Source organism: Macaca mulatta, chromosome 3 (assembly GCF_049350105.2).
Source record: "Macaca mulatta isolate MMU2019108-1 chromosome 3, T2T-MMU8v2.0, whole genome shotgun sequence".
NCBI classification, from domain to species: Eukaryota; Metazoa; Chordata; class Mammalia; order Primates; family Cercopithecidae; genus Macaca; species Macaca mulatta.
Window position 1 is genome coordinate 84,867,468 of NC_133408.1, and position 18,553 is coordinate 84,886,020.

Here is an 18,553-nt window from a genome sequence, read left to right on the forward strand (position 1 = left end):
GTGTCTCTTGAGAAATCTTGTGCCTGATGGAAACTTTATAATGCCACATTGGGCACAGAGGGGGCCCGGCCCCAAGAACCAAGAACAGTCTCCCAGGTCAGTCAAGGCACAGGCATCAATTTTGTCTCTGTTAGCTACAACTTCGTCTATTCTGATCCTTTTAGACAACCTCCAACTCCAACTCGGCAAATTGTTTCAAGTAAGTCTATGGATAAGTAGGAGTTTTTGGATCAAATTAACTTTTTAATTTGCTTCCCTGACGTTATTCAAATATTACAAACACCATACCCAGAATCTTTCTATTGTATGCACGCTTCAAAGGAGTTAATATATTTTGCCTTTTTTGAAGAGATGCAGTAGAAATCAGGGAAAATTAAGGATCTGTTTTTTTAAAATATTTTTTTCTTTTTTTAATTTTTACTTTGAGGTAATTTTAGAGTCATGTGTAATTATAAGAAATAAACAGACAGATCCTGTATACCCCTCACTCAGTTTCTCCCAGTGGTAAAAGATGGATGATTTTATTTTCTTCTGTTTTGTTTTTTTTTTGAGACAGAGTCTTGCTCTGTTGCCCAGGCTGGAGGCAGTGGTGCAATCTTAGCTCACTAACCTCTGCCTCCTGGGTTCAAACGATTCTTGTGCCTCAGCTTCCTGAGTAGCTGGGATTATAGGCATGCACTACCACACCCAGCTAGTTTTTTGTATTTTCTTTAAAAAAGAAATTATTTTTTTGAGACAAGGTCTCACTCTGTCACTCAGTCTGCAGTGCAGTGGCCTGTTCATGGCTCACTGAAGCCCCAACCTCCCAAGGCTCCAGTGATCCTCCTGCCTCAGTTCCCCCATGTAGCTGGGACTACAAACACACACCATCGGGCTTGGCTAATTTTTGTAGTTTTAGTAGAGACAGGGTTTCACCATGTTGCCCAGGCTGGTCTTGAACTCCTAGGCTCAAGAGATCCGACCGCCTCAGCCCTCCAAAGTGCTGGGATTACAGGCATTAGCCACTGCGCCTGGCCCAAAAGATGAATGATTAAAAAATATATGTATATTTTCCAAAATACTGCAGATACAACTTTTTCCTCTCTTTGATTGTATTAATATAAATCCAAATCTTCACCATAACTTAGAGATTTTCAGGCAAAAAATATAATCAATTTGACCTTTTGGCACGGAGATCTTTTTTTTAAGGCAAGGGAAGATTTTGAGCCTCTACAAAGATAGACAGAATGGGATTAAACAGGGAAATGCACTCTGATCCAACCTCAGTGTGGGTGAAGCACCATTGCAGGAAATGGCATCGCCAGAACCTAGGGGGTGCTCACAGTGGCTTCTTTGATGGGGGTTTGAAAAAGGGAGCAGCACTGTCCACATGTCATTCAGCAGGGAACGTGTGGAAACCCAGCCAAGAGAACAGAACATCCCCACCCCTCTTGTCACCTTCTTCTCCCTCTGCCTATGTCCTTGACCCCAGCCCTGGGCTTTCTCCTCCAAATCCTGAGACTACCTCACAGCCCTGTTGTTTGGAAGATGCTCTTGAATCGTCTCTAATTTAATGACTTTGGCCTTATGAATGACCTCAAATTTATATGCTCTGCCAATGATAATGTCCCCCTGGGCAGGTTATCCTCCTGCCCCAAGGGATCCACATCTGGTTAAGCCCCTGGCCTCCCTTCCTGGAGGAAAAAGAAGCCCAGAGAGGGCCATCTCCACTAGGGCAGCAAAGTGCAGTCCCCAGTTTAGAAAGTGCCACCTAGTGCAGTGGTTCTATCGTGGCACCACCGTATGGACCACATCCAGGTGTCTGAATGCTAAGCACAATTGTCTGAGAGTTTTGGTGGCTCTCCCATCAGACATTATATTCTCTGTCATGTCTAGCAACATTTCATGCAGAGCCAGTGGTGTGAGGGAGCTCCAGATGCCCCTGGAACTCCATCCCAAAGTGCATTGAGAACTGGGGAAGACATCTGAGGGTGAGAATGCCGGCTGTCTCTCCTACATATATCCCTTGACCGTCAGGAGAACTCCGGAGCACACTTTCCCTAGAGCTCAGGACAGGACAGGCGCCTGCCTCCTTGACATCCTGACATTTGAAGCCACTTGTGGCTTCAAAGACCTCAAAACTCAATATCCAAAATGAAATCCTTGGCATTCTTCCTCTCTTCAAGCCAGTTCCTCCTCCAGTCTTTCCCATCTCAGTAAATGACACCATTATCCACTCACCTGCGCAAGCCCCACACTTGGCTGTCATTCTTAATTGCTCTCTTCTCCTCACCCACCATGTTCAAGCTGTCATCAGCTCCTGTTGTTTTTGCATCCACAGTATCACCCCAAACTGCTCCCTCCTCTTCATCCATATTTTCCCATTATCCACACAACCATCATCTCTCACGTGGATGAATATAATAGTCTCCTGCATAGCCCCTGTTCCATCTTATGCCCCTCCCCAGCCTATCTTTTCCCCACAAAGCTGCCCAAACATTGCATCTGTGTGTGTGTGTTTTTTTTTTTTTTGAGATGGAGTCTTGCTCTGTCGCCCAGGCTGGAGTGCAGTGGCCGGATCTCAGCTCACTGCAAGCTCCGCCTCCCGGGTTTACACCATTCTCCTGCCTCAGCCTCCCGAGTAGCTGGGACTACAGGCGCCCGCCACCTCGCCCGGCTAGTTTTTTGTATTTTTTAGTAGAGACGGGGTTTCACCGGGTTAGCCAGGATGGTCTCGATCTCCTGACCTTGTGATCCGCCCGTCTCGGCCTCCCAAAGTGCTGGGATTACAGGCTTGAGCCACCGCGCCCGGCCTGCATCTGTGTTTTTAACGACCACAGCTGCAAACATATTTCATCGGTGGTCATGAAAAACAGATGAAAAAGGTCATGAAAAAGCAGCTGTGGTCGTTAAAAACACAGATGCAATCCTATTTCTTTCCAGTGGAAAACTTCTCAATCACTTCTCAAATAGAATCGCAATTCAAATAAAATCTTTCCTGTTGGTGATAGGGCCTCCCTCTCCAACTTCACCACGGTAGCTCTCGCCTACCCTCCCAATCTACCCCTGCGCCACACTAGCTTTCTTTCATTCTTCACCTAGGTCTAAGCTTTTCCTGCCTCAGGGCCTTTGCATACTCTCTCCCTGACCTCTACTTTGCATCTCAAGGGACCATGCCTTCTCATCCTTCACGTTTCAGCTTAAGCACCACCTACTTGGAAAAACTTTCCCTGCATTCTGTTTAGGATGTAAGTCCTCTTCCTTTGTACCAGCATATTCTCCACTATTGCTGAATTCTAGTCATGTTCATGGCACTTAACATATTATGTAGCTGTATATTTGGCTTAAAAAAACAAACCCCAAGCTTGTCTATTATCTGTCTCCCTCCATAGATCGCAAATTCATTGGGAATGTACATGTCTGTTTTGCTTGCTACTGCATACGTAGCCCTGGGACAATCCTGATTCAGATGAGTGACACAATCAAAGCACTAGTTGAAGGACCGCCTCCATGCCCCTTAAAGATAACAGATGCCACTAACCTCTGGGTTTTCTGGCTCCATCCCCTTCTCTACATGTGGCTTCCTGCCTTTCACTGCAAGTCACTGCTGTCAACTGGACAGTTTTCTAAATACTCAAACCCAGCAACTGGCTTTGCGGACCCAAGACAGAGACTCCATGACTCCCTGAGAACAGCAATGGCTGAACAGAGGTCACCATCTGCTCTTGGGGACCACAGAGGAAGCCATGAGTTCTTCCAGGTGGGGTCCTGAGGAGAGTGGTATTCTCTTCAACTCCTGAACCTTCCAAGTGGATCTGACTCACCCTGACATGGTATTCAGGGGCAGGTGGAGGACTCGTCATGGAGAGCAGGGCCCGGCTTCCTGCACCTCTTAAGCTTGACCTCCTGAAGAACAAGTTCTTGCTCTTTTCTTTCTGCTTTTTAAATTCTATCATCACATAGTCTAGTTTCCGATAGTCATTGTGAGCCTTCTATTTTTGATGAAATATTTGGGTTCTCAACCTGGGTCCACAGTTTCTTTAGGGTCCATTAACTATTTGAAATTATATTCAGAGGTTTATATTTATATGTGGAGGAGAGTCCAAAAGAGCTTCCATCTGCATCTCAAAGGAGTCCATAACCTTAAAATAGGTTATTAGTTTCTATACTAGATAATTTCCAAGTTGTTTTTCCAATTCCAACGTGGCCCAATTTCAAGTTACCCCAGCTCTGCAAAATCATAATTATACAATCCCATATTGCAACAAAACATTTAAAGTTTCTTGGATTTTGTTATAATGTGATACATGATAGGGCTGAAAACAGTTTACTGCCCTTTGGAAATATATTCCACTCATTTATATAGGGAATTACTTAAAAAAAAAACTTTTCTAATGATTAAAATGAGACTTTTGTGTCTTTGGTGAGTTGAAATTCTTCCAAAAAGCAAGCAGTGAACTCACTACTTAGTGGTAGAATCAGTAATGTAAAGAATGTTCAAGAACAACCATGCGTCAAAAACCCTTAAGATAATACAACTCCCCTGGAAATCCCTTGAAAATTCCCTTAGGTTGTTAGGTGAGTCAAAGAGCAGTCCATGAATGAATGACCCAGGTGGTTGAATGTGACCCTGTCTTCTGCAGCAGTACAGTAATGAACTTGGGGACAGACTTCTTAAGAGTTGAACATAAATGGAAGTGACCATTCATCATGCTAAAGATCATTGGTTCATGCTAAAGATCTTTCATTCACTCTAAAAGTAATTGGTGTTTCCTAGTTTCAAAGTAGAGGACCCGGTTCTAAGGGGCAGAGTGGGCACAAAGACAAGGAAGAGAAAGGCCTTGCTCTAAAGAGCTTAGAGTGCTGTAGGGAGACACAAGTAAATGACAGAATACGAGAGATCTAAAAATATCTTTGAGGCACAAAAAGCATGCTATCAAAGCAGGACAAAAGAAATACTAGGAAACCACCATTCTCAGCAAACTAACGTAAGAACAGAAAACCAAACACTGCATGTTCTCACTCATAAGTGGGAGCTGAACAATGAGAACACATGGACACAGGGAGGGGAACATCACACACCAGGGCCTGTCAGGGGATAGGGGGCCAGGGGAGGGATAGCATTAGGAGAAATACCTAATGTAGATGATGGGTTGACGGGTGCAGCAAACCACCGTGGCACATGTATACCTATGTAACAAACCAGTACGTTCTTCACATTTATCCCAGAACATAAAAGTATAATAAAAAAATTAAAAACAGACAAACAAAAAAACCAAAAAAAACCACAAATGCCTTGGCAACATCAGGAAGTTCCCACCCCTGCCAAAGAAAAGAAATACTAAAGCCTGCCTAGATCACCAAATTTTTGCTTTTGATCTGAGCCTTTAAAATGGGATGAGAGGTCCTTAACAGGGAAGTCATTCCCGGAAAGACAAAGGCAGGAGGGTACACAGCCTGTGTGGTGGAGGTGGTGAAGGAAAAGCTTAGCATAGGATAGAGAGTTAGGTTAGAGCCAGACTTTGGAGACCATGGACATTGTGCTTAGAAATCTTGACTTCAGGCTGGGTAAGGTGGCTAACACCTGTAATCCCAGTACTTTGGGAGGCTGAAATGGGTGGATCCCTTGAGGTCAGGAGTTTGAGACCAGCCTGACCAACATGGTGGAAACCCCATCTCTACTAAAAATACAAAAATTAGCAAAATTTTGCTGGGTGTGGTGGCACGTGCCTGTAGTCCCCGTTACTCAAGAGGCTGAGGCTCAGGAATTGCTTGAACCTGGGAGGCGGAGGTTGCAGTAAGCTGAGATTGTACCACCTCACTTCAGCCCAGGCAACAGAGCAAGACTCTGTCTCAAAAACAAACAAACAAAAATACTGACTTTATTTCATATGTGATGGAAACCATGAAAGCTTTCTTGAAGGGTAGGGAGGACATGATTTAATCTATGCTTTAAGTAGGCCACTTGGTTATGATAGGGTGATAGGGAATATTTTAGGAGAAACCCCTGTATGGTCCAGAAGAGAAACGATGAGCACCTAAACTTGAACCATGGCAGGGAGAAGAGAAAACGAGGATGGAGGAGAGAGTATGAGGAGGTGAATGTTTAGATGTGGAGGTGGAAGAAGAGGGAGGAGAGGAGATCAGGGACAGCTGGGAGGGTAGTGGCTCTAATTTACAGAGTGAAAATACAGGGAAAAGAGGTGTCAAAGAGGGGGTGCTGGAGGGGAAAGAATGGTGAATGATCCATTCTGGCAGGAGTGGCAAGGGTTGAAAAGCAAAGAGCCTACTTGAAGCTGTTAGCGATTCCCCGAGGAAGTCAGAGTAGAGTATCGCAGGTATCAGCCCCATTCACAAGACTGCACCACATGGGCAGGGAAGAATGAAATGCAGCCATTGCTGGGATTCTCGCTTGCCCTGCCTTAACCTTTACACATCCTCATGTAAGTATCGCAACCATGCCCACTTTGTGACCTCCATTTAGGAGACTAAGGGCAGAGGGTTGAATAACACACCTCCATCAATAGTCCCTACCTGTTGGAGTAAGAATTCAAATGTCAAAGGGATGTGCTCTTAACCCCCATGCCTCTCCAGTTTTTGGAATGTAGCAGAGTAAACCAAAGCAAAAAGATGTGTGAATATTTTGGTGAGAAAGCAGGATTTAAGTTCGGGCAATATTTTCTCTTTTTATCATTTTAGATCGCTATCCCTTCCACATGAAGTGATTCAGAGTTTCAGGGGCACTTGTTCAAAAAATGACCCTGATGAAGAATAAGATGTAAGTAGTTAGAACACACAGGAAACATTTTGTTTGCTTGTTTATTTTCGAACATGACCACTCAATATTTGGTTTACCATTCAACAATTATATTTCAAAACTAAAAGTAATTTACATGGTGCTGTGCATAAATAATTTTTTAATGGAAGCTATTTTGTTTCCTTCCTGTCCTTTCCTCCAAGTCAATGGAAATCATTTCAGTACCATATAAATAATACGTAATCTGATAATATGACCATCTCTGATGATGCCATTTCCCAGAATACAGGAACCCCGAACCCTTCATCTTGAGGATTCAAGTTCTCGTTTAAATGCACAAAAAGAATGCACAATAAGCTTCTGCTCCTTCTCCACAGAGGTGTTTTCCCACCAGGAAAAATGGCTGCAAAGACCTAGAGTTCCAGGGAGTAAGGGGCGAGGCTTACCTGAGTGTGTGGTTTCTTGCTAAGCTTGGCTGACGCTCTTGCAGCATTTCAAAAATGTTTGGCTGGCGAAGAAATGCCACAATCTTGTCATTATATGCTGAAACAGACAAAAGCACAGGAGTTGTGGTTGAGTCTGCAGCCCGGAGATAATCACTCTGATGATTGGAAAATGGCTGCTTGATACCAGGATTAATGAAGGCATTTGAAGGGCAGGCAGCATACTCATCAAAAAAATGCAAGCTCTTGAAAGCTTTTAAAATGGGACATAATAGCATTATAATTTTTTAAGGGATCAAACTAAAAGTGAACCAGATCTATGTTAATTGTCCTTAACGCTTCAGGATCTTTACTGGGTATTAATGCATCTCTGCATGAACAGGTAAAGGAGAACAAAATAGCTCTCCCAGAAGAGGAGTTCTCCTCTCTTCCTTCTAACTTTTCTTGGTCATTTTGCCACAGTTATGGTAAAAGATTCTTTATGAGTGAAAAGAAATCCATGTGTTGATTTCCCAGTAGTGATAATGGAAACACCTTTTAGATGCTCTCATTTCATTTTCCTTGATACCAGTGGCATATGTTTTGGAAAGAGGTGGCTGAAATTAGGAATGGAGACTGCAAACTTTATGTCATACATACGTGGAAAGAGAGGTATACATTAAAAACTGTCTAGCAACAGTAAAATTCACCTCCCTATTTAAACCATGCTCTTGTGCACGGGGTTAACAAATCACTGAACAGAGTAAGGAAGAAAGGACCTACGAGTTTGGGAAAGAATAGAAAAGAGAGGGAGGGGAACAGAGAGATGAGGAGGAAGGGAGAGGGGAAAAGGACAGAGGGGAGAATGGGAGCAGGGGTCAGGGAATGCACTATATCCTAAAAGAGGAGAAAGGAAACACAGAATGTTGAGTAGTAAAGGCTTTTTGACAAAAACCAGAAAAACAAACAAAAAATCAAGGCTAGGTGTTGGTATTCTGTGAGCCCCTGGCTCAAAGAAGCATGATACATACCCAGTGGCAATGACTCATGTTGATGTTGGCTTCGAATAGCAGCTACTAAGCTGTGTCCTGGCCTGGCCAGTAAAGAGGCTCCTCTGTTTCTAGAAACTTCTGAGGCCTAATTTTAGAATAAAAGCATAAGCATTAGAAATTTGTATCAGTTTCAGATGTCTTTTGATACCAATGTTTCAGCCTAAGGGGTAAAAGATTCTGAAGTCACCTAAGTTGAAAAAGTAATAAAATGATGGAAAAGAAAGCATACAAAAGTGTCTAAGCAGAGTTGATGATGTGCTATACTATGGTTAAGAAAGCAATCTGGCTCACCCCTGTAATCCGAGCACTTGGGGAGGCTAAGACAGGTAGATAACGAGGTCAGGAGTTTGAGACCAGCCTGGCCAACATAGTGAAACCCCGTCTCTACTAAAAAATACAAAACTTAGCCAGGTGTGGTGGCAGGTGCCTGTCATTCCAGCTACTTGGGAAGCTGAGGCAGAAGAATTGCTTGAACCTGGGAAGTAGAGGTTGCAGTGAGCCGAGATCACTCTGGCCTGGGCAACAGAGCAAGGCTCTGTCTCAAAAAAAAAAGAAGTAATCATGCCAAAGTCATGAATATTAATCAAATTAATACAATGAATGGCTCAAGAAACATTTCTCATCATAAATCTGTTAAGGAGAGATAAATTCCAGATAAATATTATTGGTAAGGTAGGCCTATAACTTTCCAACAGGTAGCACTGAACTTCAGTACTGAATGTATAATGGACTTCTTGTTGAAATATTATTGATTACATTCATTCTTTGTTGAATGCCTGTTATTGCATTCACTGTGCTGGCTTCTGTTCACATAGCATCTTACATATCCTAACAAATTCTGCAAGATAAGCATTATTAACCAAAATTTACAAACAGGGAATCTGAGGATCCAGGAAAAGTAAGGTTTCCCCAGATTTACAACCATTAGAGAGGTAACCAGGGTTCTAATACTTGACTGCAAAGAACGTATTTACTCCTTCCATGCTGCCTGCCTGCTTCCAATATCTTGGTCCTGCTTAAGCATTTTTACAAAACTTCAGAGATAAATAACTTGCTTAGCTTAAAGTTGATACTTGTGATGAGTAACTTTAAACCAAATTAGCTCAATTTTGCCAGTGTGGTAGCTCACACCTGTAATCCCAGCACTTTGGGAGGCTGAGGCGGGTGGATCACTTGAGGACCAGAGTTTGAGACTGGCCAACATGGTGAAACCCCGTTTCCACTAAAAATCCAAAAATGAGCCAGGCATGGTGGCGCATGCCTGTAATTCTGGCTACTCGGAAGGCTGAGGCACGAGAATCCCTTGAACCCAGGAAGCAGACATTGCAGGGAACCGAGATTGCACCATTGCACTCCAGCCTGGGTGACACAGCAAGACTCTATCTCAAAAACAAAACAAAACAAAACAAAAAAAACTAACTTAGCTCAATTTTAAATTTTATAAATTTAAAAACATCACCTTTGTAAAAGGTGAAAGAAAAGTTTGCTGATCAATAAACTATGCAGTTCTAGAGCATGATAATGGACATTCTCACTATGATTCTACATACATTTTGTTTTTTAAGACCTTCGCAGAGTAAGATGTTAAAATCTATAGACGCACTATAGATTTTCCACATTGCAGTACATTCACCAGATATATGGGATTGAATGTAGAGTGTAACTCATCCTATGATATTTGGCAAAGTATGCTAAAATAGGCTTTAAAATAGTTAAGAATTTTGAAGTGTTAAAATAAAGACTTTAGACAAAGTAAATTTACAGAGTTTAATTGAGCAAAGAACAGTGTGAGAATGGGGTGGTCCTCACTCAGAACCAGAACCAGAAAGGGTGGAGAGAGCACCGTTCTGCAACCGCGGGCAGGCAGCATTTATGGAGGGGGAATGGGAGCGTGGTACAGAAGCAGCTGGACTGGTTACGGCTCAGCGTTTGCCTTATTTGAACATGGTCTGATCAGTTAGCCACCTGCGATTGACTGAAGCTTGGCTGTTGTGACTGGCTGAGACTCAACCCTTTGTTGCCAAAGTATACTCCCAAATTAGGCTTTCAGTTAATTCATGTCCCAAGTGAGGTGGCAATCCATTACGTAACGACTCAAAAGTATGAAGGCATCCTCAAGCCAAGTTTAATTTCATGTAACAGATGATAACTTTGTAAGACACCTAGAAAGAGTTCAAACATCCAGATTTAAAAAAAGGAAAGACAATTCTCCCTCTGAGACCAGCATAAAACTCACTCACACAGATTTTAGGAAGGTGATGAGGACCGGTGCTACACAGTCTAGACAAGTCAGTTCCAAAACGGCCACTTAAGAATAGGCCATGTGCGATATTGCAGATCCTAATGTAGGGCAAATTACTTAACGATCCCTAATGAAGAACACAGGCATTGCTGATTTTCCTTTGGTTCCCACTTCCATACTCCACACCCAAGGATAACATCCTTTGTATGCAGACAGTGGCCACCAGTACATCCTTTGTATGCGGACAGGGGCCACCAGTTCACTCTCTGTATGTGGTAGTCTTTGCTGCTCTTCTGGAAGTTGGGTAGAGATGCAGATGCTTCTGTTTTCTCTCCTGGTCCTTCTCATTGCCCATGGCTACTTGAAGGACAAGGGAATAGATTCTGTGCCACTTTGGTGGACTTCTCACTTTGATGTCATTAGCTCTCAACTCTGCTCAGCTGGCAAAGCCAGAGACCAGGGTTTAGAAGCTGGTATTTCTGCAGCAGCACATTCCAGTCTCAAATGTTTACAAAGCAAAAGATGAAAGAAAAGTTTGCTGATCAATAAACTATGCAGTATTGAATCCTCATACTTCTCTTTTTTCTCCATGAATAAATAAATAAATACATAAAGGCTTTCTGGGACTGAAATGATAAGCCTCTTTTTCTTGGAGGGAATCATGTCAGTTTGCCTTCCTGTGTATTTAAAATATTATTGACCTTGTAAAGACAGGAGTTGCAGAGACCCACCAGCTGAAGGTTATCTAAGTGATAAATTACAGAGCGAAACTGGGAAACAGCCAGATCTGCTCGCTGAGCTCAGGAAGGCTTGGCTGTGCACTGAGCTCAGGAGACATTTGTTGTCTCGCCCTGAGTGAAAGTGTCTAACTGTCAGGGCATCACCCAGAAATGAATAAGGCGTTGAAACAGAAAGAGGCTCACTTCTATTCCTGGCCCTCACAGGAAATTCATTAATGGTGCCTACTTCTGAGGTCACCCACTCATGGGTAAAACTAAGCCAGATTGAAAAACTTCAGAAACCAGCTGCAGTCCAGCTAGCCCAAAGGCAGATGACTGACTGACCAACATTCTTCAGGCTTAATACGAATGTGATAGAGGAAATAACACAGGGGGAGATAGGGCTTGTTGCGTCCCTGAGCCACAGAAATGTCTGCAAAAGGTTGGTTGGTACTGGATGGCTCATAGACCAGAGCCTGGAGGACAGGAGGGTTGGATAGAAACACTCTTCTCCAACAAGGGGCCCAGGAATGGACAGTGATGAAGACAGTTTCAGGCAGGGCTGGAGGAAATTCTGAGGGTCTAAGTTTGAACTAGGATTTAGTATGTGCCAGGATCCTTGAAGCCCGGCAGTGGTACTAAACAATCCATCCTGAGGGACGTCTGACAGCAACTGAGTGACTGATTTGAATCTCACTGCAAACATGATGCCAAGATGGCTTTTTTTTTTCTTTCTTTCTTTTTGAGATGGAGTCTCGCTCTGTTGCCTAGGCTGGAGTGCAGTGGTGCGATCTTGGCTCACTGCAACCTCTGCCTCCCGGCTTCAAGTGATTCTCATGCCTCAGCCTCCCGAGTAGTTGGGATTACAGGTGTGTGCCACCACGCCTGGCTAATTTTTCTATTTTTGGTAGAGATGGGGTTTTGCTATGTTGGCCAGGCTGGTTTCAAACTCCTGACCTCAGGTGATCTGCCCACCTTGGCCTCCCAAAGTGCTGGGATTACAGGCTTTAGCCACTATGCCTGACCTTTTTTCTTTTCTCCTTTCTTTTTTTTCTTTTTCTTTCTTTTTTTTTTTTTTTTTTTTTTTTTTTTGAGACAGAGTCTCTGTTATTCAGGCTGGAGTGTAGTGGTGCAATCACAGCTCACTACAGGCTCAAACTCCTGGGCCCAAGCAATCTTCCTGCCTCAGCCTCCTGAGTAGCAGTGACTACAGGCACACGCCACTGTGCCCAGCTAATTTTGAAAATGTTTTTGTAGAGATGGGTTCTTGATATGTTGCCCAGGCTGGTCTTGAACTACTGGCTTCGAGAGATCCTCCTGCCCTGGCCTCCCTGAGTGCTGGGATTACAGGTGTGAGCTACCATCCCGGGCCTGCTTTTTTTCCCTAAGGTCAGAAAATGACTACAGGACTGATTTTCCATTTAAAACCAAAATGACATGACTCTAATGTCCTGGCACTTGACCCCTTTGGTCTTATTTAGTTTCTTGGGGGTGTGTGTGTGCATGTGGGCACATGTGGTAACGGCGAGCGAGGGGAGAGAGAGGCCCTGGTGGCCTGCCTCTCCCCAGACATGCTGTGACAACTCTTCCATAATTGGGTAAAACCCAGTTTGTGGTAGGGACTACTTTTAGGATTTCTTTTTCTTTTGATATTGATAGCTTTCATCATAATTGTAAATGTGAAAACTTCAAACATTTGGCTCTCCAGACAAAACAAAATAGATATCCTCAGAAAATAGTTTTCAGCAACTGGTAAACAAGCTGCTCTTCAGCGCTGCAGTTTGGGAATGTACCCTTGTGGGTTTCCTTAAAGCTGTGATTGAAAATTGTATGTTTTAGACTGAATTTGGGTTAATAATCAGCTAACCCTCTCTCTGCAAACACTGGAGACTTGATGATAAAAAAAATGTAGCAAGTTCACAGGAAGGGCTCAAAGGACGAATTTACATTCATCTCTAGATTCTTTCTGTGTTCTGAAAACGGATCATTAACAAAGTTGTCAGAATTATCTGAAGGAAACAAAAGAGAGATATTTGAGTTGTTCAATATTTTTATAATTAAAAGCAGGCAATAAACATCATGTTCAAGAAAGGCTTGCGTTAAATGATGGTAGATCCATGTGATAAAACATTACAGAAAAATGTTAATGGTGTGGAAATTGTCTACAAGGCACTAGGATATAGAACCATAGACAACATGATCTAATGTCTTTATGTTTATGTGTACCAGTGTCTCCAGATGGGGAATTATGCTTTTCCATCTGTGTCTGTATTCTGCATTCATTACTTATCGTTCATATAGCGATGTGCCGCATAGCGATGTTTCAGTCAACAATGGATGCATAGGCAATGGTGTTCCCATAAGCTTATAATAGAGCTGAAAAAGTCCTATCACCTGGTCATGTCATAGCTGTCATAACATCATGGTATAATCGCTTTAAAAAAAAAATAAATTTAGGCCAGGCACGGTGGCTCATGCCTGTAATCCCAGCACTTTGGGAGGCCAAGGCAGGTGGATCACGAGGTCAGGAGTTCGAAACCAGCTTGGCCAACATGGTGAAACCCCCGTCTCTACTAAAGATACAAAAAATTAGTCGGGTGTAGTGGTGTGTGCCTGTAGCCTCAGCTACTCAGGAGGCTGAGGCAGGAGAATCGCTTGAACCCAGGAGGAGGAGGTTACAGTGAGCCGAGATCATGCCATTGCACTCCAGCCTGGGAGACAAGGTGAGATTCATTCTCAAAAAAAAAGAAAAAAAACTGAACCAACCCAAATGCCCATCAGTGATGGACTGGATAAAGAAAATGTGGCACATATACACCATGGAATACTATGCAGCCATAATAAAGGATGAGTTCATGTCCTTTGCAGGGACATGGATAAAACTGGAAACCATCATTCTCAGCAAACTAACACAAGAAGAGAAAACTAAACACCGCATGTTCTCACTCATGAGTGGGAGTTGAACAATGAGAACACATGGACATAGGGAGGGGAACATCACACACAGGGGCCTGTAGTCGGGTTGGTGGGGGGAGGGAGAGCATTAGGAGAAATGCCTAATGTAAATGACGAGTTAATGGATGCAGCAAACCAACATGGCACATGTATACCTATGTAACAAACCTGAACATTGTGCACATGTACTCCACAACTTAATGTATAATAATAAAAAAAATTTAGTGTAGCCTAAGTGCGCAGTATTTATATTCTACAGTAGTGCAGAGTAATGTCCTAGGCCTCACCGTCACTCACTCACTGACTCTCCCAGAGCAACTTCCAGTCCTTCAAGCTCCATTCACTGTAAGTGTCCTATACGGGTATACTATTTTAAAAATCTTTCATACTGTATTTTTACTTCACCTTTTCTATGTTTAGATATGTTTAGAGGCACAAATACCATTGTGTTACAACGGCCTACAGGATTCTGTACAGTTAATATGCTGTACAGGTTTGCAGCCTGGGGGCCATAGGCCATACCGTACAGCCTAGGTGTGTGGTAGGCTGTACCATCTAGGTTTGTGTAAGTGCACTCTAGGATGTCCACAATGACAAGATTGCCTAACAACAACATTCTCAGAATGTATCCCTGGTGTTCAGTGATGTATGACTGTAATTAAAAAGTTTATGTTCAAAGTTGTCTGAATTTTACAAACTTCCAGCCAAACCTGTGACCAAGTGCAGGTTATATTGAACCAAGAGGAAAATGACTGATTTTAAGAAGCAATGCAGTGATTACTCTCCCCAAAAGCAAGCTTCCTGAATGAAGGTTCCTCCATGTCACCAGAGCCAATGAAATGACTTTTGCCATCAAAGAAGCTCGTGGCAAAGAATGACTAAGAGTGACTTCTGCTTCTAAAGTGAGAAGCAGGTTTCTCTTCCCTGTTAGACTCTTGCCCTTTCTTGAGGCAGTCACTGTGAAGCTTTTTTTTGGGTGTGTACCTTCCAGAAATTTTCTATGACTAACGATTTTCTAACCTGACCAAGATAAGATGGCAAAAGAAATGAAAAGTATGTGCTCTGCTTATCCTTCCTTATTGATGTCAACTTATATTAGGAATTGCAGTGTAGACAAGGCAAATGTGTTACCCTTTTATGATTTCTTTGCTAAGATGGGATCCAGTATTCATAGCACTCCACTTATCTGTGACCTATTCTGGTCACACATTCTGAGGAGCGGTAAGTCCTACTTTGCTGGTGCTTGAATATATTGCAGACAGATGTGCCTCCGCATTAAAATGCAAGTCAAAGTGTCAAGTAACTATCTTTTTACGTATAAATCCTCTATTTGTAATAACTGCTTTCAGGAATCTGTCTGAAAATTTTCCAGGTGAGGTAAAGGACAATCCAAAAGATTTTTACCAATGTTTCTATTAATAATCTGCCATTGGGGTTTGGAGAAAAACATTTTACCATTTAGGATCCTTAATATAGAAACTCACTTTAATTTTGTCCTTACATGCAATTTATAAAAAATCAACTGCTGAATAACACTCAAGAGAATGGCTTATGTAGGTGAACAGAAAATACCCACACTTGTAAATTGTAGTCTAAGAAATACCTATAGCTTAATTCCCTGTTGCCTGTGATACAGGACACAGAAAAACAATGGATTGTGGAAATAACCCATTGATGATTCCTGAGTCTCATATTTCCAGCTGTTGAACTGTCATATCTAATCAGATATCCTGCTATTTTCTTTTTTTTTTTTTTTGAGACGGAGTCTTGCTGTGTCTCCCAGGCTGGAGTGCAGTGGCGTGATCTCGGCTCACTGCAAGCTCCGCCTCCCGGGTTTACGCCATTCTCCTGCCTCAGCCTCCCAAGTAGCTGGGACTACAGGCGCCCGCCACCACGCCCTGCTAGTTTTTTGTATTTTTAGTAGAGACGGGGTTTCACCATATTAGCCAGGATAGTCTCCATCTCCTGACCTCGTGATCCGCCTGCCTCGGCCTCCCAAAGTGCTGGGATTACAGGCTTGAGCCACCGCACCCGGCCTATCCTGCTATTTTCACACACATTATCAACCTGCCTAAAGACAAACCTGCCATCCTCCCCTCCTGCCTTTCCTGCTCCTCTTAGCTCTGTGCTGTTAATGGGACTCATAGTTACGCGGTCCTGAAGACGTGGAATCAAGCCCCACAGACTCTGAGAATCACAGAGCTGGAACACACGTTAGTGGTCACCCATTTGCAGAGGAAGCTGGGGTCCCTAGCAGGGGAGGAATGAACAATGATTGATACCCAGCTCTTCTGTGGACATGCTGGAGCTGGAATGCCTGTCTGCAGACTGAAGTCCTAGTGACTTTTTCCTCCACACCCCCCGACTTCCTTGAGGCTTCTCCCCACGGGCTGCCCTTTGTTTTCCCTCTTTGTCACCTCAACTCGGCCTCATCCCCTTCCATCTGATTGTGGCAGTGGTCTCCAGCAGGCCTCTCTCGAATCCCTCTTTGCCACAGCCCTTCCTCTTCTTGGCTTTCATGGTCTTCTTTTAAAAATATAAGTTTGTGGCTGGGCGTGGTGGCTCACGTCTGTAATCCCAGCACTTTGGGAGGCTGAGGCAGGCAGATCACTTGAGGTCAACAGTTCGAGACCAGCCTGGCCAACATAGTGAAACCCCATCTCTACTGAAAATACAAAAATTAGCCAGGTATGGTGGTGCATGCCTGTAATCCCAACTACTTGGGAGGCTGAGGCAGGAGAATCACTTGAACCCAGGAGGCAGAGGTTGCAGTGAGCCGAGATTGTGCCACTGCACTCCAGCCTGGGTGACAGAGCGAGATTCTATCTCAACAACAACAACAACAAAAAAATGAGTTTGCATGGATGGCTGTTGGGAAACCTGAGCTGTGGTCCTGAACTCCCTGTGTGAAGTGAGCTCTTGGTATTTCAGTTTACTAGACTGTAAAGCAATGGTTCTTCACTGGGGTAATACTACCATCTATGGGTGTGTGGAAGTGCTGGGGGGCTGTTCTGTTTTTGTTTCGTCATAATGACTAGGGAAGTGGGGGCACTCCTGACATTTAATGGATGGGGTCAGGAAAAAAACGTCCTGCCATGTAATGGGACGATTCCACACATCAGAGAATTGTCCTGCCCCAAATGCCAAGAGTCTTTCCTTATCTCTCAAAATGTGTTTTAGAGATTATTTCACCCTGAAACAATGGCTGATTCAATTACTTTCCTCAAATTCATTCAGTGGCCCCTTAAAAAAGTTCCAACTCTTCCATGCGGCACTAAAGTTTTCTGAAAACCAAGGCACAGCAAGCGGGGACCTGCTGCTCAGCTCAGACTGAACTAGTCACTGTCTCTCTGTGAGCCTTTCTCAATCCGACCTCTGCACCTTTGCTTAGGCTGTGCTCTGTAAGGCTTGCCTTCCCCATCCTTTGTAGCTATTCTACCAGTTTTCAAGTTCGAGTCAGGTACCTTATTTTATTTTATTATTTGTTTTGTTTTGTTGAGACAGAGTCTTGCACTGTTGCCCAGGCTGGAGTGCAGTGGTGTGAACACATTTTGCTTCAGCCTCTACCTCCCAGGCTCAAGCCATCCTCTCACTTCAGCCTCCCAAGTAGCTGGGACCACAGGCGCAAGCCACCACACCCGACTAATTTTTAAATTTTTTGTAGAGAAAGGGTCTCGCCATGCTGCCCAGGCTGGTCACAAACTCCTAGGCTCAAGCGATCCTCCCATCTCAGCTTCCCAAAGTGTTTGCATTACAGGCATGCCAGGTGCCTTATTTTAAAAGATACTTTTCTTTGGTTTCTTTTGAACTTTTGTGGCACTTATCCTAACATCTCTCTTGCCACTCAACCATATTCTGATTTCTCTTGTTATTTAACTCTGTATGTATTTTTGGCCTGGCTTCAAAAATGGAATACAAACTTCTCCAAGGCAGGGATTGTCTCATACTTTGCATTCCACAGTGCTCATAGCAAGCCAAGCATGGAATCAATTTTCACTGAGCAAAATCACATCACAGCAAATGCAGTCAACATTTCCTACCACCCACTCCCCTCTATTTTGATACCAGAGTCCCTCTGTCTCCTTGTCCCTAGGCTGAGGGCTCTTGCAGTGGGAGGAACCACATATTTATTTTCTTAGAGGCCGAGTCTTTGTTTTCTCTGGTGCACTGCCTCTGGATCAGATACCCTCTGCCTCTTGGCTTCTCTCTCTGTTGCTTTTCTTAGTGTCCCCTTGTGTCAGTCAAAAGCTACCAGAAGAGAGAGGATGGGCACAGGGATGGATGAGGTTTGGAAATGTGACGAACAGTCAGGGTGGATGCATTAGGAAGCAGACAGATGGCTATTGCACAGCAACGCCCTTTCATCGTATGTGTTAGAGTCCTCCAGCTAGTTCTTTTTTTTTTTTTTTTGAGATGGAGTCTCGCTC

At 43.5% G+C, this 18,553-nt stretch overlaps 1 protein-coding gene across 5 annotated transcripts in view; it reads right to left on the reverse strand.

The window, feature by feature from the left end:
• Positions 1 to 18,553, reverse strand: part of HECW1 (HECT, C2 and WW domain containing E3 ubiquitin protein ligase 1) — a 458,832-nt gene that overhangs the window by 61,743 nt on the left and 378,536 nt on the right. For all 5 annotated transcript variants that reach the window (NM_001265810.1, XM_015133529.3, XM_077994791.1 and 2 more), the window contains 2 exon segments: positions 7,183 to 7,279; positions 8,190 to 8,295. In NM_001265810.1, coding sequence (NP_001252739.1) covers positions 7,183 to 7,279; positions 8,190 to 8,295 — 203 coding nt within the window.